At 34.8% G+C, this 25,542-nt stretch overlaps 1 protein-coding gene across 1 annotated transcript; it reads right to left on the reverse strand.

Moving 5' to 3' along the window:
* Positions 1-22,897: 22,897 nt before the first annotated feature.
* On the reverse strand, positions 22,898-24,319 carry LOC129000458 (uncharacterized). The gene is made up of 2 exons (XM_054427421.1): positions 24,302-24,319; positions 22,898-23,437 (listed from the first exon to the last, which is right to left on the reverse strand). Exons 1-2 carry the CDS (start codon positions 24,317-24,319, stop codon positions 22,898-22,900), a joined length of 558 nt encoding a protein of 185 aa, XP_054283396.1.
* Between the last annotated feature and the right edge of the window lie 1,223 nt (positions 24,320-25,542).

Below are 25,542 nucleotides of genomic sequence, written 5' to 3' on the forward strand. Positions count from 1 at the left end.
TATATCGAACTACAAATATATACAGAGTTTTTGTTTTGGTAGTAAGTATAAAAGATTTTAAGATATTCTTAATAAAAACACGCAATCCGGATAGTTGTACCATTATTGTACTCTCACTCTTACTTCCGGCTACAGCCGTATTAAGATTTTCAAAAATCTTTATATTAGCTAATAAATCTCACTTCACAAATATTAGCCAAACATTATGATTTTTTCAATGGTTTTTTTAGTCTGTATTAAATATTTTATAAAAATGTATTTTTTTCACTAAAACCATGTAAAACCTTGAAAGTTCGTCTTGAATAATAATACTAATAAATAAATAAATAAAGGCATTTTTATCTATTTATTTATTTAATGGGAAACATCGATCAAAAGGTCTTGAACAACTTACAATTTAAAATAAAAATATCACCAATATTAAATCAATTTTTAATTTCGTGAGGCCTTTTGCCAGCTATGCTGCCATCATCAGGCACATCAAAAAACTGAAAAAAGGCTATGCTTATGTTTACAATGATAATATAAAAATCTAACATATGAATAGTTTAAAATAAAAAAAGATTCTGTTAAGTACATTTGGATAAAATTACAATAATAAACTTTATATGTATAAAAATGAAATATGAAGTACATTTAACTTATAACTTTGTAAATTTGGAATTGAGCAATTTTACTAGGGATAGACAAGTCTCGAAATTTCGGGAAATTTTAAATCTCGACCTACGAGACAAGATTTGATTTTAATCGAGATTTCTTCGGGACGATATTAACAAAAAATAAAAATAAAAACGCCTGCAGAAAGTCAATGCAATACCCTCAATACCGGAGCGCGTTGTAGTTGCGTTTCCTTTGCGAAGGCGTTATAATTAATCCCTTACATCACAGATAATATAGCTAAAACAAGTGAGTTTTTTCACAGAAAACATACTACTATAACCCAGAATGCCACCCGCATGGTTAAAAGCATTAAGTGTTTGCACTCAGCATAGCAACGCTGGTCGCGCTGCCTACGAATTGACAGGCAAAGTTCTCTCAAAACACTTAATGCTTTTTACAATGCGGTTGGCATTCTGGGTTATAGTAGTATGTTTTCTGTGGTTTTTTATATACATTAATATTACTTTTATTTTATTTTATTTTTTTTATTTTATTTTATTTTATTTTTATTTTTAATTTAATTTTATTTTATTTTTTATTATATTTTCCTAACGAGTAATTGAAAACATCCAAGAAGATGATAAAACATTGGACAGCATTAAAATACAGATACATAGAATTTTTATTCGACTACTCAACATCAGTTATGCCCAAGTCAAGATATGGCTATGTTTTATCATTGACTATATATAGGCCAAGGGTTCGGAACTCGGTAACTTTCAGAGAGTGTAAAATAATATATGGATTGATGCATCACATGACTTCCTATCATGGGCTATTAACAAGATTACATAAACCAATAAGCCCACAGGAACAAAGAGAGCAGGCCGATTAATGGACCAATAAATGATGTATTGGCTAATAAATCTATAAATCTATTGGTCTATTGGCTGTGGTAATAACCAATATAATGCGGTTGGCATTCTGGGTTATAGTAGTATGTTTTCTGTGGTTTTTTATATACATTAATATTACTTTTATTTTATTTTATAGAAGCATAATAATTCTAGCCTCTAAACTATTGACCGAAAAAACACTGTGACAATAAATACCCCCGCCACAGCAAACCTGTAGACTAAGCAAATTTCGATTTTTGAGATTGAGTTATAAAAATAAATATTTTAAAATATTTCCTTTATCATGTCAGATATATTTTTCATTTAGAAACTATTATGTTTATGTGCATAGGTTTGCTGCTAAAGGAAATGAGAAAGTGTTTAATGCTAATATTGTAGTGGAAAATAAAAAAGATTGCCTTATTTCATCACACAATATGCACAAACAAACAGACCAGAGGTTTACGAGTTTACTTTTAAATGTACAGTTTTAGGCATGCATCAACGCCTAAATGATATTTATAGTGAAAATTGAGTAGGATGTTAACAATAGTATATTTCATCACCAGGGCCTAAATTGACTCTTTTTGACCCGAGGTCAAGTTTTACGATCAAGGCGAAGCCGAGGTCGGAAAATGAACGAGGGTTAAAAAGTCATTTTTGCCCGTGTGATGAACTATGTTTTTCGTCATATTGCATCATTAATTAACAAACTAAGTCAGAAAACGAACTACTTTTTATGTAAAGGTAACCTCTCAAAACGACTTCCAGCTTGTTTTCAATTCTGCTAATACAAACAAGCATCTGTTTCGTAAGTGATTCAATCATTTCGTCTATTACGATTGTGTTACAGTACATTATATGTCGAGCGATCTACAACCTTACCTAATACATCAATCGATAAATAATTACGATCGATACGATTGCCACAATCGAAATTTACTACAACAGCTGATTACTCCCTAGAGACTAAAAATGATTTTTACTCACTATAGAGTAAAAATGCTACTTTAGACCCGCAACGCCTGCATTAAAAACGATTGTTTTTGCTGCAGTATTAGGAAAAATAATTATAGTGGAATAGAATACAGAATAGGACCGGAACCAGTTCGAGTCGGGTGGGGCGGGGCATAAGGCATCCAATCAGCTTTTAGAAAACTGTCCACTGTTGCCAAGTTGTGCCACGCACTCAGTCTCTGCCCGATAGCCGACCTGTGCGTTTCTAGTATACCCTCCTGTTTTGTCAAGAATTCGTCTATGAACTGTGTTTCGCCCAATGAATACGGACAACAGTACGCAACGTGGACGACCACGAGTACACGTGAAACGTTTGCGATATCGTAACGTCGGACGTGGTGTTCTTTTACGTAATGCAAATATCTTGATAGGCCTATATAAAAATGTCATTGTCCCTTAAAAATATTATTTAAGTTTCATACGTCAATATTTTATTTTTAAAATATTTTTATGTAACAATTTCCAGTGCAATGTAATAATATTTTCTAATAAAAATAGTTATTCATTTTGGCAATAAATTGGCAGTTATGTTATCTATTTCCCTTTTTACCTGGTATGTTTTTTGAGGATTTCTAGAGTACCTACATTAGAAGTTTTTTTTTGTTATAGAAGAGTGAATATATCGTATGATTATTTTAATGAATGCAACACATAACGTAATGTATGTAAACGTTAATTCGATTTTCTTAAATTCAATACAAGACTAACGGACTTTTTTGTCAAATCACAATATCACAGAAATGTCTTCGTCACTATTGAGCTACCTGTTCTCCGTAAGTTTAAGTTTAGTCGAGTGGCAATAATAAGATTAACGGAGTAAGGGTCACAATAGGTGTTCAAAGAAAGGCAGCTTTGGGGTAATTCCTAAACATTGACCAACTTCGTTTCCTAAACACAACCAAACTATTGCTGTAAATGTTTAGTATGGAACATTTTACTTTCTTCATTTCCATGTTAATTTGTTTTATGTATCAAACTATAAGCAGGGCAACAATTTACAAGATTTTTAGAACTGCTATAAAAGTTTTTGGGCCATATGTATTTATTTGCTCTTATTGTTACGGTGATTTGTTTAAAAATTGGGGTTGACAAACGTTTGACTATAGGCAACATTCTATCCATAATTATGTAAGGGATGAATGTATCTTCCATGTGATATAAACATGACAACACTAACCGATACCGCCAAAAAATTAATAATTTCGAACTTAATTTAAACTATTTTTTTTTTTAATTTAAACTACCCTACAAGTGGGAAGACAGAGTCAGAGGGATGCCCGCGCCCGCTCCCCGGCTCTAGGTGAAAGTCAGCTCACCAGCCAAGAACGAAGTGGCAACGTCGCATCCCCTACCTCCTCAGAGGCCAGTCCTATTCTGTATTCTATTCCACTATAGCTTATAGCTGTTCGTAAAATATGCCAACAAGAGTAGGCTACCGTGCGCATCCTGTTGCCCTTAAAATGAACTACGTGCTGCTTTACCGACAATCTGTGATTTTCGGGTCGCCGGATTTCTACCCCTGGATATTTACCCCCATGAAAAAACGCCTACGTCATTTAGACGTCACGAGGGGCGGGGCCTATACACGGTCGAGAAACAGCCCGCGACTGGAAATCTACCCCCGGACATCTACCCCCGGACATCTACCCCCCGTGGTCAGCTCTGTCACGTATCGGCCAATATTCATTGTTGTAATTGATTTTATTGACTGTTTTATGTAAATCAACGGCTTTTCGGTTAGTAATTGCCCACTAATATCTGGTATTAAGCATGTGATATGTCATTGTCTTGTTTAACATTATCTATCTTCCTAATGAAATAGGCTGTAACAGCCCTTTTTCGCCCGAACTACTTCACCGATTTTTATGATCGAGGTGTAATTTTAAATCTTAACATCTAGCGCAACGCAAAATGGGAATTAAAACGATATTTTGATAAAGGGCTTCAAAAGTTTGACCCTTAAGCAAACCTTTAAAAGTTCCCTTCCCAGATTTGTTTACGTTATCGTCATATGGATAATTTTTCACTACTTTTAATGAAACAGCTGTTAATATTAAAATTGTATTTTAAACAACACAGTAACTCTGAGTTTGTAAAAAAAAAGAATTTACAATGTAGTTTTCTGATTTAAAAATGTATTTTATTCTTCATCATCTCATGTTCTGCAATACAGTATATCGTTTTATTACGAAATCATTGGAAAATATTACATACCGTACAGTAACTATTAAAATTATTACTTACTAGCTGTACCCGCGGGCTTTGCCCCGTTTAACTTCATATGTGAGCTCGTTCGCATGGCTCAATCACGTCCTGGTTGAAGTTCGTTCGCTACGCTCACTCACCTTTACGGTTGGAGCTCGTTCGCTGCGCTATTTTGGTTGCAAATTAGCTGTTGTCGTAAATTTAAAAAAATAATCGTGCTGCACTCTGTTGGTAATCCTTTTAGCTTTAATGCTATTGAATATCACAGAACAGAACCAACTTGTTAAATTGAAACAGCTGTTATGATTCATTAATTACATTTAAATATGATTACTCATTAGGTTAACATGGGAAACTCCAGAGCCACTGGGGCGGAGCCCGAGAGTCCGATCAGAATAAAAACCACTTAGTTTTCCTATTTAATGCCTAAAGAATCAATGTACCAAATTTCAGCCTCCTAGGTAAGTGGGAAGTGGGAGAATTAGGAATTAGTGATGAGTGAGTGAGTCAGTCAGTCAGTCAGTTAGTCAGTGAGGGCTTTGCCTTTTATATATATATATAGATTGAATTATCTTACATCTATTTTACGGCTTGGTGTCTGCATTTTTGACCACTTTTGCCAATATTTTGTCATATCTAAGACAGATCATCATAGGTCCATAAGATTATTTTCATACATGTTTTCAATTATTGGAAAAGATTTCGATTGTGTAATACAATACAAAATAATACAAGTGCAGAAGGGCACGTTGCCCATATGAGCCGTGTATATATTTTTTAATTAATAGTGGTTTACAGCAACTGGATTAAATTTTTAATAATTTTTATGAGGAAATATGTGCACGATTTAGATAGTCATTAATCTGCCAAATTGCAATTTATTGCTGACCTGTGAGAGATGTTACTTTGATGTATTCATTCAGCTTAGTGAAAACACAATAGAGCCTTTGAATGTTATTAAACTAACTAATTTTAATATTAACAGCTGTTTCATTAAAAGTAGTGAAAAATTATCCATATGACGATAACGTAAACAAATCTGGAAAGGGAACTTTTATAGGTTTGCTCAAGGGTCAAACTTTTGAAGCCCTTTATCAAAATATCGTTTTAATTCCCATTTTGCGTTGCGCTAGATGTTAAGATTTAAAATTACACCTCGATCATAAAAATCGGTGAACTAGTTCGGGTGAAAAAGGGCTGTTACAGCCTATTTCATTAGGAAGATAGATAATGTTAAACAAGACAATGACATATCACATGATTAATACCAGATATTAGAGGGCAATTACTAACCGAAGAGCCGTTGATTTACATAAAACAGTCAATAAAATCAATTACAACAATGAATATTCGCCGATACGTGACAGAGCTGACCACGGGGGTAGATGTCCGGGGGTAGATGTCTGGGGGTAGATGTCCGGGGGTAGATGTGCGGGGGTAGATGTCCGGGGGTAGATGTCCGGGGGTAGATGTCCGGGGGTAGATGTCCGGGGGTAGATGTGCGGGGGTAGATGTCCGGGGGTAGATTTCCAGTCGCGGGCTGTTTCTCGACCGTGTATAGGCCCCGCCCCTAGTGACGTCAAAATGACGTAGGCGTTTTTTCATGGGGGTAAATATCCGGGGTAGAAATCCGCTACCCCTGATTTTCCAACTCTCACCCGAGGTAAAGCTTGACCTCGGGTCAAAAAGTCATTTTAGGCCCTAGCTCAGAGTAATAAAAAAAAACTTTTTTTTGTTTGATTACTCTGAGGAAATAAACACATAATACCACATAGTGTATTTTTATAATTCCCATAGCCAGCATAAGAATTTAATGTAAATTGCTTGTACAGTAGTAACGTTGACTTTATATCTACATGTGTAGATATAAAGTCAATGGTAGTAAGTGACAGTTTGGCAGTTAGATCTTAGATACTTTCAATTTTACTGTATCACATTTGGGCCATGGTCGGTAAAGTAGACCGTAGTTCACTGTAATGCCAACAGGGTGCGCTGCCAGCTACAATGTGCGCCGCCGCTGCCAGTATCCACCACACCATTGACTATAATAACAATATAGTATACTATTATAGAACTAGCAGAGTGCCCGTCCTTCGTACGGGATTGGTATAAAGGTGTAAAATCATTGTTGCAATTATACTCGTGCTTTGCGTTTGCAATGGGAGAGGGACACGTTTTATAAAAATTTGGTTCTTAAACAATAGAAAAAAGTAAAGCTCTCATTGTGTATCACAGCTTTTTGTTTTGGTTCAAATTAATAATAGTGCTGCACCCTGTTGGTAAACTTTATAACTTTATAATGCTATATCATAGAACCAACTTGAGTCGTTGAAACAGCTGACTAAATTTATTAATTCCTTTCAAATATGAATATATGGTTAACATGGGAAACTTCAGAGCCACTGGGGCAGAGCCCGAAAGGATTTTTGAGATAAGAATAGGGACAAGAATAATAAGAATATATCTATACTAGAGCTCGCCCCGTGGTCAAAAACCAAAAGTATGTATGTGCAAACTTCTCTATTTTAACCCCACGCTGTCAATAAAACATGCGATTAGAATTTCTTCCATAACCTTCTTTTGGCACAACGCGCGTGTAAATCGGCCCAGTATTATGGTCAGGCTACTTGTCATAAATTTTCAAAAAGCTTTTTAATACATAAGATTCACTAAGGGAATACAGTAGTAAACTTTCCATGCACATGGGAAACATTTCATTTAATACAACCTGCATTCTGTCCAATATATTTCCAGATCTCACTCCTATTAGACTTAAAATTTTACCCCATGTTAAATTGTAAACGGATTTTTTTTAATTTTAATTAATTAATTTTAATTTTAAACACTTTAGTCAAGTAATATCTCAAATCGAACAAATGGACAAATATAGAGAAAATTACATTTGGTACCAACCGCGTGTAATTCGGTCCAGTAGTATGGTCAGGCTAGCTGTCGTAAACTTTAAAATTTTGTCCCATGTTAAATCTCCATAAGAAAAGTCTCCATAAGTGCGGCACCCTGTTGGTAATCCTTGTAACTTTAACGCTATTGAACATCAAAGAACAGAACTAACATGTTTAATTGAAACAGCTGTTAAGACTTCAGAGCCACTGGGGCGGAGCCATAAAGCCCGATCAGAATAAAAACTACTAAGTTTTCCTATTTAATGCCCAAAGAATCGGTGTACCGAATTTCATCCTCCTAGGTAAATGGGAAGTGGGAGAATTAATGATGAGTGATTGAGTAAGTCAGTGAGGGATTTGCCTTTTATAAGTATAGATGTTCCTAGAGGTCGCCCCGTGGTTGAAACCCCAACCACAAATATGTAATGTACAGACTTCTCTATTTTCCCCACACACTGTAAATAGAACATTTTTTTTTTTAACAAGTATTTATTTACAATCTATTCAATACTAGAATAATAAGTAAATTCAATAACCATTTTAACATGGGTTAGTTACACTCCATCAAGTGCACTAACATACAAAAACTTTTAAAAAGTTTAACTAAAAACTATTTGGAAGGTCTATTGGATTAACTCTTTTGAGCCTATATGTAGCTTCACTATTGTCGAGGAGGTTAACAGCCAGGAAATTTGGATGGGTTTCTAATTTTCTTTGGTATTTTTCACTTCGTTTCTTTATTTCTTCTTTAACATAGGGTAATTTCGTATCTTGATGAATTACTTTATTTGTGACAAACCAAGGTGCTTGTAAAATTTTTCTCAGTGTTTTCGATTGAAACCTTTGAACTATTTCTATGTTTGAGTTGGAAGTGGTTCCCCAGAGTTGGATACCGTAGGTCCAAATAGGTTTCAATATAATTTTGTATAAAAGTAATTCATTTTCAACAGATAATTTTGAATTTCGACCAATGAGCCAATTTAGTTTGTTTGTTTTTAAATTTAAATGAAGTCGTTTGTTCCAAATGTGTGAATGCCATGTAAGCCGTCTGTCGAGATGCATACCAAGGTACTTAACTTCGTTGGATTGTGGAAGCATGACATTATTCAATGTTACTGGGGGACAAGTTCTTGTAGACATAGTAAATGTAACTTGAACGGATTTGGTTTCATTTACTTTAATTTTCCAATTCTGTAGCCACTGAGACAAATCGTCTAATGCAGCCTGAAGGTTTGATGATGCCAGAATAGGATCCTGATTTGATGATAAAAAAGCAGTGTCGTCTGCAAATGTTGCAACCGTAATACCCTGAGTACTTGGAAGGTCATAAGTGAATAAAATATACAAAATAGGTCCAAGAACACTGCCTTGTGGTACACCTGATTCAATTTCATGCACATCTGTAACTATATCTTGATATTTAATTTGAAAAAAGCGTTTGGACAAATACGATTTCAACACTCCATAGTATGTATGGGGCAACAAAGTTTTAATTTTGAACAATAATCCTGTGTGCCAGACTTTATCAAACGCCTGGGCTACGTCCAAAAAAGCAGATGAACAAAAACGTTTATTTTCAAGATCTTCCTTGATTACATTCACTATTCTATGCACTTGCTCAATGGTAGAATGCCTTCGGCGGAATCCAAACTGATGGGAAGGCAACAATTCTTTTTCATCAATTATAATTTGGAGTCTTTTTAAGAAAAGTTTTTCAAAAACTTTGGAAACCACAGGAAGAAGGGATATAGGCCGATACGAGGATGCTTGATTTAAAGGTTTACCAGGTTTCGGAATAACAACAATTTGTGAAACCTTCCACTGTATTGGGAAGTATTCAAGGCGTAAAACTGCATTGAAAAGTACTGTAAGGAAAACTATTCCTTTTCTAGGAAACTCTTTCAACACTTTACCTGTTATCAGATCATAACCGGGGGCTTTTTTGCCGTTTAAATCGTCTTTTATTACTTTAGCTACTTCAGATGGTGTGAACAATTTTATTGGTGAATCAAGTTGATTTGGAGAATCGAGGAATTCCAAAATTTCTTGCTCAACATTTGAATTAATATTATATGGCTTGAACACTTCCTTGAAGTATGAAGCAAATACATCTGCTTTCTCGATGTTATTTTTGGCCCAAGAACCGTCTTCTTTTAGAATAGGTGGAATGCAAATTTGTGGACGTTTTAAGTTTTTTGTAACTTTCCAAAGGGAGTAGTCACTAGCTTCAGATGGAGAAAGGTTTGATGTGAAATCTTGAAATCTGTCATTGTTTAATTTAAACAGTAACCTTTTCAGTTGTTGAGTGGCCCTGTTTAGATTTCTTTTATCCGTCTGGTCTCTAGAGTTTTGCCATATTCTACGGAGTCGGCGTTTTTCGGCTATTTTCCTATTAATTTCAATTGGATAGTGTATTCCTGATTTTAAATTATGTTTATTCTGGTCTGGAGTTGCTCTCCAAGCGGAGTCTTGAACTGTTTTGTTGAAATGTTCAACAGCAAGATTTAAATCTTCTTCGCTCTTCAAACACACAGAAATCTTTAAATTTTGATCCATTAATTCACGAAAATAATTCCAATCTGTATTTTTGTTGCACAAATGTGGTGGAATAGGTTTAAATATAACATTTGAAGCGATCGTTAAAATTACAGGTGAGTGGTCTGAGGAAAGGTCCAGAGATTGCTCGATTGTCACAAAATCTCGGGATACACCTTTTGTAACAAAAAAATCAAGAAGGTCTGGTATTTTTTGACGATCAGAGGGCCAATATGTCGGTTCACCTGTCGATAGAGTATCAAGGTTCCGTTCTTGGATTGACTGCAATAGTTGTCGACCCCTAGGAGTTGCCAGACGGGAGCCCCATGTGGGATGTTTGGCATTGTAGTCTCCTCCTGACAAAAATTTACAGCCTAAAGTGCAGAAGAAATCATTAAACTGTTGGTGTGTAATGTTGTGTCTAGGTGGGCAGTAAATAGAACTTATAGTAAGTGGGCCTGTCTCAAACTCCACTACAACAGATGAACTTTGGATGAAATCGAACTGATATTTTGGCAATTCATGGTGCTTGATATGACTTTTAATCAAGATAGCACAACCTCCATGAGCTCTATTGCTAGGATGGTTAGTGTTGTATAGACTGAAATTTGGAATTTTACAAAAGTTTAAATCAGTAAAGTGAGTTTCAGAAATAAGAATAATGTCCAACTTATGTTTAGCAATGAACAGTTTTAATTCTTGGCATCGCTGTGCCAAGCCGTTAGCATTCCACAAGGCTATTTTCAAGGTTTTCACCATTAATTGAGCTTTTTAAGAACAGTTGTAAGTAGGTCAAGTAAGGAACCTATTTGTTGAGATTGTTGCATAAACACTTTTTCAAACCGATCAAAGAATGAAGTTATTGTATTTGTTAACTTTTCTGTGGATGCATCACTAGAAGCATTACTTGGCGTGCGTGCATTCACATTATCAGAACTTGTGCTGGGTTTAGTTTTGTTACTTACTCGTGATGCTCGTGAGTTGCTAACTGCCTCCGCATACGAAGTGTCAGGACGTGTTAGATTGTCAGAAGAGGCAGAATGTGATGATTGAGTAACTTCAGCTTGGTTTGGTACGGTAGTTCTTCCTCGAGCCTGGGGATGTGTTCGACTCTGGATATTTTTGAACACCATGCATCCCCTGTAATTTGCTGGATGATCTCCTCCACACAAGGCGCATATTGCAGGAGTAGAATTGTCTTTAGTGCATTTGATTGTATCGTGTTCTTTTCCACATTTAACACATCTAAATGGATGCCTACAGTAGGTTTTTGTGTGACCATATTGTTGACATCTTTTACATTGAACAATTTCCCTTTTCCTATAAGGGGGTTCAAAAGTTATCTTAGCATGTAACAAATACTGAATATTGAAGATGTCTTTGTTATTTGAACTCGGCTCTAAATCAACAAAGAACATTGACAGTGGCTGTTTGGTGGTTGAATGAAGTACATTAGAAATATTTCTTACCTCATGACCCATCTGTCGTAGTGCTTCTTTTAGTTCTTCTGTATCAACTGAATAGTGCATATTCTTCAATACAACTCTGTATGCTCGATCTTGTTTAAGCTGAAATGTATGGAAGCTAACATTACTCTCGTTAAGTTTTCTCACTATTTTTCTATAAATATCAGCAGATGTTGGAAGAATCTTAACTGAATTGTTATTTATGCATTTGTAGGCAAAAGCAGTAGTGTCAACGACAGATTCAAATGTTTGAATCATTGCCTTCACATTACCCACATCAGGAATAAAAATAGGTGGAGGCTTAGTTAGGTTCTGATGATTTTTTAGAAACTGTTTGGATGTTAGAGTCCATGTCTTCATTATCTACATTTAATACTTCAAAACTGTTGCTAACTTCAATAGGCGTGTTCATGTCTTGTTTGGCCTTTTTTTGGTTTCTATTAGAAACTTCTCCAACGTTTCTGCGTTTGGGAATCGTTTGCCAGTTGTCTGTATCGTCTTCTGACGTGTTTGTCTTGCTAGGAGAATCAATCATAGCATCGATGATTTCAGATGAAAGAGAACCCTCGGTATTGGAGTAGTTGTGGTCAGAGAGGTGCGAGTTAGTGTAATTCACACCTTCGTCGGCCATTTCAAAAGAGAAATGATAGATAAACGTAAACAAATCACACGGTACAGGTTATGAAATTTCAAAAGTCTAAATAGTTACCACGTTACACATCAAATCAAGTCTGAAAGTAACTGAGCATAACGGAATACTAACGCACATTCATTTATGACTATAAAAACAAAAACTAACTATAAAAACCGAGCTTTTTTTGAAAAATAATCAAGAGAAAAATAATTTACAACTATGGTGTAAAACAATACACAGCTGACTACGTAAATAGAACATGTGATTGGAATATCTTCCATTTGTTTTGATTTTCTGTTTCTTATTATTAAAACGTTTTTATTAGCTCGCTTTCTTGTCCGGTACAAATTTTGAAATCAATTTTATACTAACTTCCCGACGAGCTAGAGACTTGAAACTTGAAACATAGCTCACAAATGGAAGACAATGCAATATTATATCATTTAATTTTCATATTTCCCTTGGGCTACGCCCCATGGGCTTGTTTTTATTAAATCACTTTCTTGCAAATTTTGATACTTCCCGATGAGCTAGAGACTTGAAATTTGAAACGTAGCTCATAAATGGATGACAATGCAATATTATATCTTTTAATTTTCATATTTCCCTTGGACTACGCCCCATGGGCTTGTTTTTATTAGCTCGCTTTCCTACAAATTTTGATATCAATTTTAAACAAAGTTCCCGATGAGCTAGAGACTTGAAACTTGAAATATAGCTCACAAATGGATGACAAAGCAATATTATATCATTTAATTTTCATATTTCCCTTGGGCTAAGCCCCTTTCGCTTCCAAATTTTCTATGTTTACATTTTAAAAGAATGTAAAAATATAAATTAATTTAAGTCAGCTGTAAATACTTAAATTTGACAGTTAGAAGAGCAGAGGTTAGAGGTACAGGTTCTGCTCCCAGATATTGTAAAAATATAAAACAATCATTTCAAAGTAAAGATAAAACATCTGATTATAGCCCAGTCAAATGAATGATCCAAAAGTAGGTGTAGAGTGCGTGAGCAGGTAACTAAGCGATTCCTTCAGAAACTTGTTCAGGGGGCTTAGGGTGTTAACATACCAAAAGTCCTGACTCCTAGGTGGTGAGCCAGGGGGTGGAGAGGGGAAAAAGGGGGGGAGAAAGGTACGCATTTTGGGTTTTTTGATTATATCTCGAAAACTATCAACTTTTTGTATACCATAGTAAATTATAAAATTGAAGAAGATTAAATTTTCTACAAGAAAAGTATATAATGTGTTTATTTTGGTTCAACAGATTACGAGTTATCACTTATTTAATTGATATCTTATTAAAATACTCCTTCCATAAGAAATACATGTAAATTAGTATGCGAAATGGGGCGAATCCTATCCGCCCAAAGGAAATATAACTGATATTCTGGAAATATTGACAAAATTTCCAGTAATTCGACACTTTAATCATGAAATTTTGTCAAAAATTAAAGCGAGGGTGAGCGTTTAAAAATGGGATGATTTAAGGTTTTTTAGCGAATTTCCCTATAGGGAAGTAGCTATTACCGTAGGTCTCATGGTAAGACTTAGGCCCGGGACCGATTTACTTTTTCATTTTGATGTCCCCAGAGGCCAAAAACACCATTCGTTCAAATTTTTATATATGTATATATATATATAGGTATATATATAGATTTATATATATATGTGTCTGTGAACACGATAACTTGAGTAATTTTTATCCGATTTTGATGAAATTTGGTTTGAAGGTGTAATGCGGGATAAACTTGAATGAGTTCGCGATCCAGCATGATCGGACCATGGGAACAGGGTTTTATGGGGGGTTTTATAAGGTAAAAATTGGGTTTTCTCACTTTTGACCCTCAAAACACAAAATTTCCCAATTTTTCTCTAATCCTTCTTAAAGAGCTTAAAAAAACAAACAATTCAGTATGTCAAAGTGTTTTTGTACGGTTATTGGTTACGGAGAAAACTAAAAAAATTGTAAATTTAAAATTCCCATGTTATTCTTATGGAGAATATTGTAACATGTTGTAGTTTGCTTGATTATGGATATCTTTTGATCAAACTTGGCAAATATATTCATTTTCTACTAAGCAATAATTATTTTACTTAAAACACACACTTTATTAGTTTCCTTGTAGCAGCAAACCTAGGTACTCGTTAAACCTAATGTTATTTAAATAGATCGATTGAAAATCAATTCAGCCAAATGGAAATTCGCTTAGACGGCAGGTTTGCTGCGGCGGGGGTATTTTATATTTCCAATAAAAAAACACCAAAACTCGAAATTTTGTTACCTCGCCCTCGCCTTAATTTTGGATCAATTTTAATGATTTAAGTGTCAAATTACTGGAAATTTTGTCAAGATTTCCAGAATATCATTTATATTTCCTTTGGGCGGATAGGATTCGCCCCATTTCGCATACTAATTTACATGTATTTTTTATGGAAGAAGATTTTAATAAGATATCAATTGAATAAGTTATAACTCGTAATCTGTTGAACCAAAATAAACACATTATATACTTTTCCTGTAGAAAATTTATTCTTCTTCAATTTTATAATTTACTATAGTATACAAAAAGTTGATAGTTTTCGAGATATAATCAAAAAACCCAAAATGCGTACCTTTCTCCCCCCCTTTTTCCCCTCTCCACCCCCTGGCTCACCACCTAGGAGTCAGGACTTTTGGTATGTTAACACCCTAAGCCCCCTGAACAAGTTTCTGAAGGAATCGCTTAGTTACCTGCTCACGCACTCTACACCTCATTCCTTGACTGGACTATTACAGATAATAAGGTTTTGGATTTTGGTTGTGTATTAAGAGGCTATATAAAATAGATTTAACATATTTACACATTAAAGACTAAAAACTAGAAAATAATTTATAAATAAAAATACTTTTTAAAAATGCCACGTTTTTAAACGCACTAAAAAGTATACAATAATTTATAAAATGTTGAGAGAATAAATACTTGTAAGATTTCAAACGAAAAACGTGGGGCGCATGCAATAGATCATAATACAGTAGTTCAATAGGTGAAGTTAATAATTGTAAATCAGCATGCGCCCCACGTTTTTCGTTTTAAATCTTACTAGTATTTATTCTCTCAACATTTTATAAATTATTGTATACTTTTTAGTGCGTTTAAAAACGTGGCATTTTTAAAAAGTATTTTTATTTATAAATTATTTTGTTTATATTTTGTTGTTATTTCGTCATCACCATGGCAACCCATAAGACCCATGTTATTTTTTTAAAGATTTCAAATTCATTTTTCGTGCTTATTTGTGAGCCTAGCTCTGGAGGAATTCTGCACATCTACAGGTAAATATCTTTAATTTGGTACCAACCACGTGTAATTCGGTCCAGTCGTATGGTCAGGCTAGCTGTCATAAGTTTTGCAAAAGTTTTTGAGTATATAAGATGTTAATCGGGAAGTGAGCTATTATCATACCAAATTTCAGCCCAATCCGACCAGTATTTAATACGTGATTGAACTTTAAACAAACAAACAAATAAACAAACAAACACACAAACATTCACATTTATGCTATTAGTAATATAATTATGTGCTAGTATATTATACCAATGTAATAACTACTCTTGCAACTGATAAATTAGTAAAGATTAGTAAAGACCCAATTCAAACATATGAGAAATGAGCGGTATAATTTTTGTAAGATTAGATTAGTAGATACAAATCATAATAATGAAACTACTGGACAATTGCTGTCAACTTACCATTCATGTCTCCATTTGTAAATTCAATCCTTCTCAGATTTTAGGTCAAGTATTGTTTTTATCAACACATTGACAAAACAGACACATACAGTAACTTTAATTATCACAGAATACTGCTGGTCTAGTTAGTATTTCCCCCCTAAATGTATTGTGTCATAATTGCACGACTCCAAACAAGGTTCATTTGTGTAGAACCTTCTAGTCCGGAACTGAACTGTTTTGCACATTACTTCATGGTAAATATAGACGGTCGCAACATTAGCGATTAGCCTTCGCATAGATGTGTACAAAATATTAATTATTTTGGGTGACGCTTTTAAATTTGTAGAGTAAACTTAAGTAGGCAAATTTTTATTTTTTGGTTCAATACAAGAAATCTTCTATACGATAATTTTGTCTGAGAGGTACGACAATTACCATTTGCTGTAGTGGCAGGCCTGCTTGTCATCTAGTTCCGCCGCCAGTCGCTAGAGTGCGGTCGCCGCGATCGGATCAGCTGTTTCCGTCTGTCAAAAACACATGTTTACAATTGACGTAACATTTTGATATGTCCACATGCCTTTCCTTCATCTGGACCTCACGTTCTGCGTTTTTAGCATGCGTTGCGTGATTTTGCGTGTATTTTTTAGTTTTCAAAATGAATTAATACCCGTTTAGTGTTTAGGATTAATGGATTATAAAGTCTGGTAAGTATTAAAAAAAATATAATAATAGCAAGTAGTACTTTCTGTTGATTGTGTAAACTTATTCGTTACATTTTTACTACATTTAAAATGTTTTGTTTGTTCTGTAGTTTTTTTTAATAACTTCTTAATCAGCATATTACAGGTAGGCCTACGTGTTATTTTTTACGGAGAGTAAACAAAAATACCCCCGTCGCAGCAAACCTGCATACTAAGCGAATTTCCATTCACCAGGCTCGATTTCTACTAAAATATTCCCTATAAATTTTCAGATTTATTTCCTATTTAAATAACATTAATTTTAGTGAGTAGTTAGGTTTGCTGCTACGGGAAAGATGTTGAGGTGTGTTTTTTCAATTGAAATATTGATAGCTTAGTATGAAATAAGCCAAATTGCCAAATTTGATTGAAATATATCCATAAACAAGCAAACTAGAACAGTTTATTTATTCTCCATAAGAATAACATGGGAATTTTAAATTTACAATTTCTTTAATTTTCTCCGTAGTCAATGAACATTCAAAAAAACTTCAATATACTAAATTATTTGTTTTTTTAAGCTCTTCAAAATGGTCTAGAGAGAAATTTAGAAATTTAAAGTTTTTAGGGTCAAAAATGAGAAAAACCCATTTTTACCCCATAAAACCCCCCATAAACCCCTGATCCCATGGTCCGATTATGCTGGTTTGCGAACTCGTTCGAATAAATGTAGGTTTACACGTTTGTACCAAATTTCATCAAAATCGGATCAATTTTGCTCGAGTTATCGCGCTAACGGACACATATATAAATATATATATATGAATTTGAACGGATGGTGTTTTTGGCCTCTGGGGACCTCAAAACGAAAAAGTAAATCGGTCCTGGGTCTAGGTCTTACCATGAGACCTACGGTAATAGCTTATTCCCTATATGGGAAATTCGCTAACAAGTCTAATAAAACTTTAAACGTATATTTACACTAATACTGTTTTAATATGTTTTACAAATACATTATTTATGTACCTATGTTTAAAGTGTTATTAGAAATGTTTTTTATTTACTCTCCGTAGTAAAAATACCAAACATTTTCATGATGAGTTTAGTTTTATCATTATTTAATTTTTATCAATCGACAGCCTTAAATGCGACTATTTAATCATGGTTTAGTTGTATCAGGCATTTCGATGACCCTATAAAATACACAAAAAGGATAAAAACGATCTAAATATATTAAGTGATGAACGATGTTTTCCAACAAGTAGATTTCTTCCACAGCAGTCTTCAGTTTATTACTAGAAGAAAAGCTCTGAAACACCTTTGTTCTCTTTAAAATGGATTTTTTACTCTCTAGCTTTGATATAAAAAAAATAAATGTTGTATTCTCTTATTTCTATTTTTTGACTTTACGCTTATGTTGTCTATTTAAAATTATTTTTAAATCAGAGTGTTGTAAAGTTTTCTATTGTAATTTCTCATGAAATTTATGCTTATTCTGTTACCGGTACTGTTGTTTATTGAATTACTTATGTTCATGTCACTAATTTTCTTAGGTGAGGTTTGTAAACAACCGTTCCGGTTCATAAAATTAAATTAATGTTTATAAACTACTATTGTACCCGTTTAGAGGAAGACGTCTTAAGATTACATTCAATCTAATCTATTGTACATTGTGTTAATGTCATGTTTATTTCCTAATTTATATAAAAATGAAAAAGTAGTTTTGCTTTCAAACATTTATTCAAGGGCTTTTTTATAAACAATGGAGCTCGTTCGCTGCGCTCACTTGCCTTCAGGTTTAGCTCGTTCGCTACGCTAACTCGCCTCCAGTTGAAGTTCGTTCGCTACGCTCACTCACCTTATGGTTCAAAATTAGGTGTTGACATAAATTTAAAAAAAAATAGTGCTGCACCCTTTTGGTAAACCTATTAACAATGCTATTGAACATCACAGAATCAAATTGTTTAGTTGAACTAGCTATTAGGATTCTTTAATTCAATTTAAATATGAGTACTCATAAGGTTAACAATGGAAACTCCAGAGCCACTGGGGCAGAGTCCGAAAGTCAGATCAGAATGAAAACTACTCAGTTTTCCTATTTAATTCCCAAAGAATCAGTGTACCGAATTTCAGCCTCCTGGGTAAATGGGAAGTGGGAGAATTAGTGATGAGTGAGTGAGTGAGTGAAGGCTTTGCCTTTTATAAGTATAGATGCTGGACTAAGGATTAAGCGGTTGTAAATTTAGGAGCTCATACAAAATAAAAAGATGCATGTTTACACAATTATTGATAAGTGTTGTACTTTACAGAAGGATTATGGATCTATACAAAATCAAAATGTATAAATTCCTGACAAACCCACACATTTCCATACTTAGCATTGGCAACAAATCCCGTATTAAATTCGTAAATGTCCCTTGCTACCATTTATGGGTCATTCGTCAACGTATACATGGGAAGCTTTTGTGCCAAGTTAATACAAATGGAATAACCTCCACAAAAATTCGAATGCTTAGATTTCCCTGGCCAACGGAATCCAGCCAATTTATAAATCCCATCCCTTAGGGAATATCACAGACCCTATTCCCTAGTGATCCTAGCTATGTTCCTGTAGGATCGGGGATCGTCGAAGAGTGGCTAGGCCTCTGCTTGTTTATATATCGATCCCGCGTTCCCTAGCAACCACTGGGGCGTTGCACGATTCCCGTTTCCATTTCATTGTCTTTTCATCTTCGATTTGAGTTTTTTGTTACTTTCGCAAACAATCTTAAACGTACCACCAATAAAAGCCACGTGTTTTTTTTATTTGCTACGTTTAGAGATGTTTGATGTAAATAATTATTCTGAAAAGTGCTAGTAGTATTTTTAAATGGGAGAAAGAGAAAGCCAAGTATTGGATTAACGGCCTGAACATATTTGGTAACGCCCGGATGGCCAATTTGTAGCAATCATTTTCAAAGTTAATACATACATGATCGGGGAAGCCCCTAGAGTAAGAAACATGACTATTAGAATGAAATGAAATTTTAAGAAGAATAATTGTATAAATATCTTTATTTAATCGTTTTATAATTGTCGTAAATCTAGCACTCGTTCCTTAATAGTTTGATGTTTAAAAACCATCAGAAACTGCAGGCTAATATTTACATTACAATCCAGTAAAATATTTACTAAATATTAGGGATATTTCCGCCAATGATTATAGATTGTAAATGTTTATTGCATCTAAATACTAATACATATGAAACCGACTATAAAAGTTAAACGTGTGGTTGCTGGTAATCGTTTAGCAATTTTTTATGACAAACTAAACCGCAGCAAGAAAAATTCTCACTACTCAATGTATGTTTGTGTCATATTTTACAAATCCTCAAGACATCCATTACGTGTGTAGAGTGTTTGTTTCACATGTAACAGTGTTAACTGCATAACTCATTGCCCTTTATGGGGCAGGCCTACTTTAGTATGATTTATGTGCTTGTTTGGTAGTGTTTATGTTCAGTGGAGTTTGGGGTTCAGCCGCATAAAAACGTAAATACGTCTTCCTGCCAGATATCACGTCCATATATAAATCCTAAAGTCCCCATGAACTTTTGAGAAAACTACAAGACACACCCCCATAAACCATATACTTAAAATGTTCGTAATGACGAGAAACCTTGCGCAAAACTATACATTATTTCATAAATTTCCCTTGAAGGTCGTAATTCCTTTCTAAAGGGAACTTTAATATACCTAATGTTAAAAATACCTCAGATGTACTTATTTTTTGTTTTTCTTTCAATTTATTACCTTATTAAAATCAGGTGTGATTATTTGTTTGTATTACTCCATTCTGTTTTGTTTATTTAGTTAATGAATAGTTTTAATAATATTTATGAAGTCAAACGGGGTGAAGCCCGTGGGTAACTGTTAGTTAAAATAAATTCCTTAACATCAGTGATATGTTTTTAATAATTGAAAAGTTAAGGTAACTTCAACCATCGATTGAATGCACACACAATCATGCGCTATCTAGAAGCAAGAATACAAAAATATATTTCATCTGTATAATTTTATAAATAAGCTGAAGCAAACTTCAATGCTAAATCCGGTTTATGTAAAGGGCGTTTTTTTCTAATTTTTGTTTGTTGTTTTTTGACTGGTTTTAAAACTACTTAATAAAATAATGCCATTTATTTATGTGGTTTGAAAACAAATATAAAAGCACAAATCGTAAAATCTCAAACAGAGAAAAAAAATTACGAACTCGAACGACGCATAGCTACAAGAAACACACGTAACAAGCTTAAGATTGTTCAAGAGAAGAAGTAGTCTACTTGCACTATTCAATGTCAATGCTAGGGCTACAATTCAATTGAAAATCGTGCATTTTATTTGCGTCATTTTTAACGTGTTTAATTATTAAAATGTATTAAAATTATTATTTTTCAATCAGGGTATTTTAAGCTATTTAGCTTTTATGCAATGTGACATGCTAGAGTGGGGTTTACTCGTTTACTATAAAAGATAAATACTCAGTGTATAAACCCCTACACCTCCTACAACTATTTCAGCAAAAGACGTTTTCCAAACACAGCTACAGTAGGCCTATTGGGAAAACGATATCCCATCTACTGCTAATTAATTTTTCACAGTGGTCTACTAATAATAATTTATTATTTAGGTTATTGGTTATATAAAAGCTGGCAAACCTTTTTCAATAATTCGGGCAAAACAAAATGGGACAGTTTCAACACCTAAGCGAAGGCTAGTTAAATACAGAGCTTATTGGCTTTGGATCGTTGCCATTTTATCTCCCAAACATTTTTCACAGACAACGGTCGCTGATGTGGTTGGATTATTTTCGGATGAACATTAGATAGTTACCACAATTTCAATAAGGTGTTGTAAACTACGATATCAAAGCAGACTGCAGAGCATACATGAATATTTCTATCAGTTACTTTGGTTTACGTAATCTTTTGTGCAATGTGATACGAATATTTTGCTCGAATATTTTATTCATCTTCAGACAAAAAATGTTGGGTTAAACCTTTGTTTAAACACTATGTTTAACTGCATTTGATAATGCGGTCTCGTTTATTTTAAGATAAATTATTTAGTAACCACAATTCACGTGTATAAAAAGGGTGGGTTCCATGGTGCATAAAACGAAAATGACTTGCAAACTTTCCGTCAAGTTCCGGGAAGTTTCAAACTTACAAGTTGTTTGTTCTCGTCAAGTTGAAAACTTCCTCATTGGTTGAGAGTTCAAATACGTTATAAATAATTTCTCTTCACATGCTTGCTTAAGGGAAGGTTAATTATCTATTTCCAGCATGATTTGCTGTGCCTGGGAACGCCATATCCGGCATTTGGTACAACAATACAACACTTCACTGAGATAAGTTTTAATCGTACATTTCTAATTTTAACATCCTACAAACAAATTGGAAACCCCTTCCTTGTCATAACAATGGAGATAAATTTCTTACACATTGACCTTTTTAAACTACCTACTTATTATTAGTGTTCTACACAATATAATATTTCTCCAGCAACAACTCTTCCCCAATGAGGCCCTATACTTCCTCCACGACGATAGGGGCAATATTATACACTTTACAAAAGTCAATTGTTTTAAATCCCTACTTATTAGTTTTTCAGAGCAATCATTTACCATCCATGGTGAGGTAAATTTTATTTGCAATGTTGATAGAATTCCCACTAACACAAGTCACAAAAATTCTCCAATTCTACTCCAGCTCGGAATGATTGTTTTTAACTTAGGTATTGGTTAAATTTGAACATTAGGATTACATTGGTATCCCAATCTCAACACATCTAACCTGACCCGCCCTTTTAATTCAAATGACACACTTCCAGGACGAGTAGAAAAATCATAATTTTTATTTAATTTGGTTCAAATTTATCAATATGATCGGATTAAACAGGTTACCTAATCTTAACCAACCTAACTCATCATTGCAAATGGTGTATTTCTAGGAAATGCAGCAAAAACAAACGTCTATACAAATTATCAATACAGTATGGCGATAGTTGGTCAATATGGGGAGACTGTAGGCCTGTCCAAAAGTATATAATACCACATAGTTTTTGAAATCGCCTGTTCATTCATTATTTCATTCATCACCTGAAGTCGCAAAGAAAGTCACTTTAAAATATGTGTACTCTTTCTAATAAAGTTATAAATTCAAAATAAAGTAAAACAAGCCGAATGTTTCATGGATTGGATTGGATTTTTACGACGCCTTCACATCAGGGTGCTTGTTATGAGGCGAAGGTGAGCGATGAGTGAAGGATGAGTGAGCGATGAGTGAATGATGAGTGAGCGATGAGTGAAGTGAAGGATGAGTGAGCGATGGGTGAAGGATGAGTGAGCGATGGGTGAAGGATGAGTGAGCGATGGGTGAAGGATGAGTGAGCGATGAGTGAAGGATGAGTGAGCGATGGGTGAAGGATGAGTGAGTGATGAGTGAAGGATGAGTGAGCGATGGGTGAAGGATGAGTGAGTGATGAGTGAAGGATGAGTGAGCGATGGGTGAAGGATGAGTGAGCGATGAGTGAAGGATGAGTGAGCGATGATTGAAGGATGAGTGAGCGATGGGTGAAGGATGAGTGAGCGATGAGTGAAGGAAGAGTGAGCGATGGGTGAAGGATGTGTGAGTGATGAGTGAAGGATGAGTGAGCGATGGGTGAAGGATGAGTGAGCGATGAGTGAAGTGAAGGATGAGTGAGCGATGGGTGAAGGATGAGTGAGCGATGGGTGAAGGATGAGTGAGCTATGAGTGAAGGATGAGTGAGCGATGAGTGAAGGATGAGTGAAGGAAGAGTGAGCGATGGGTGAAGGATGAGTGAAGGATGAGTGAGCGATGGGTGTAGGATGAGTGAGCGATGAGTGAATGATGAGTGAATGATGAGTGAAGGATGAGTAGAGTGAAGGATGAGTAGAGTGAAGGATGAGTGAAGGATGGGTGAAGGATGAGTGAGCGATGAGTGAATAATGAGTGATGTGACAGATTTGTTACTGACTGATTAACTACTGTTTCTTTAGTACAGTTTATTATATGTCCAATGATCACGGAGTGCTAGCACACAGTATACACTCGTATACCACATTGTTACATCAGCTTACGACTTGTTAAAACTGTTTAATGTTTATGGAGTAGTCACAGATAAGTAATGAGTTGTGAATGTGTATATCCGTCCTTGATTTTAACCAACGCATACTATCATGATTGCCTGATGTTGTTCAGTCTTATATCGGAGAAGTACCTTAATTTCCCACCCTACACACGAGATCCTACAGAGGGATAAACAAACAGCTCCGGTAAACAAACAACATTTGTTTACTGGCTTTGTTTATTGTTTGCTTCGACTTAATCGAGTATAATGTAGAACAACTGTTACGTAGCTCGTTATAAGTTGTAACTGTTGTATGCCTATAGTTAAAACGTACTTCCTTAGTAGATTGTCATAATTATGGATCAGTAGAAAACTGTTTTATTGTTATTAGTTCTATATCGACACGCTAGGATAGTATTTAAAACCTCGTTTAAGCAAATAAAACTATCTAATCATGAACAATAACTTTCGTTTCTGGTGTCACCCCAAGCGTTAATGCTTCTGCTTGATCCACACCGTACCACCGTACTACGGACCATGGCTGATTACGCCAACAACCTAGATGTCGCAACTACTGTGTCAAATCAAATGCCCCTCTCCTCTCGTCCCCTCAATTGCTCACTCCTTTTCTCTATCACTCTCACACCATTCAGATGGTTGCCTCAGACTTACACGTGTCGTAGTAATCTGTCTAGGTTCACTTCTAGACGGTGTGGTGAAAATAATACATTCATCTGGCAAAAAATATATGTTTTTCATGTTATATTAGGTTATAACAGGTGCTCTGATCAAAATCAATAGTGGACATATTAACGGGGAAATATACAAATAAATCTATTTACAGCGACATTGAGATAGGCATAAATATAGTTTCATATATATCCTGTGGTTAAATATTATAGTCGTTATGTGTTGATGAAGAAATTTGCTTGAAGGGAAGGCATTATTTTAAATCATATTATTGGGTTTGCAAACATTTATAAAAATACTCGTCTGTGTCACAAATTTGACGTATTTGAGAAGACCCATTGATAACTCGGTTTAATTATCGTGTGAAATAAGTAAAAATAAGCTAAATTGACTCCTACCTTCAATTTTCAATAATTCTCCACAATTAGCACGATTACTCTAAAATCTTTCAGATATTTTCCATCATTACCTTCTCACCAATACAACTACTGTACTTAGCTCTGAATTCCTCACAATCAACCCACTTCCAATTCAACGTCTCCCCGTTTTCCCGCCATTATTACCACTCAGCCACGCTAGGCACCGTTGTTCCCGCCACGGCAGTAGTTCCGGTGGCGATTACGGCTGATACGCAGGAAACGGAAGCCGACAACAATGGGGAGGCTTGTCAGACTTCCCTAGAGCACGGAGTAAGCTAGAGCCAGCCGTCTGGAACACCCCGTATAGTAACCCACCCTACCATACCATATACAGTAGTGAGAAGTGGCTAACGCGAGTGAAGCCCCTTGAAAGATGTCATATAGCTGTATTATGCCAGTAGTCGAAATTAGTGGCATGATGATTCCTAGATACATACTGTAGGAGTCAAATTCAAATATTAAAAGTCGAGAAAGAAAGCTAATCCAACAAAATGCTAATAAAAAAAAAAGGTGCTAAAAGATAGAGTGCACTAATGTCAGTTAGCGATTTCTGTATTCAGCAACTATTTAACCTGATAAATTTATTGTATATCGCATCTTTTACAACATAATACTATTTATCGTCCGTAGCGAAAATAACAAAACATAATAGA

The sequence above is a fragment of the Macrosteles quadrilineatus genome, unplaced genomic scaffold (genome assembly GCF_028750875.1).
Source record: "Macrosteles quadrilineatus isolate MER2022 unplaced genomic scaffold, UCM_ALF_1.0 Scaffold_8__2_contigs__length_117827958, whole genome shotgun sequence".
NCBI classification, from domain to species: Eukaryota; Metazoa; Arthropoda; class Insecta; order Hemiptera; family Cicadellidae; genus Macrosteles; species Macrosteles quadrilineatus.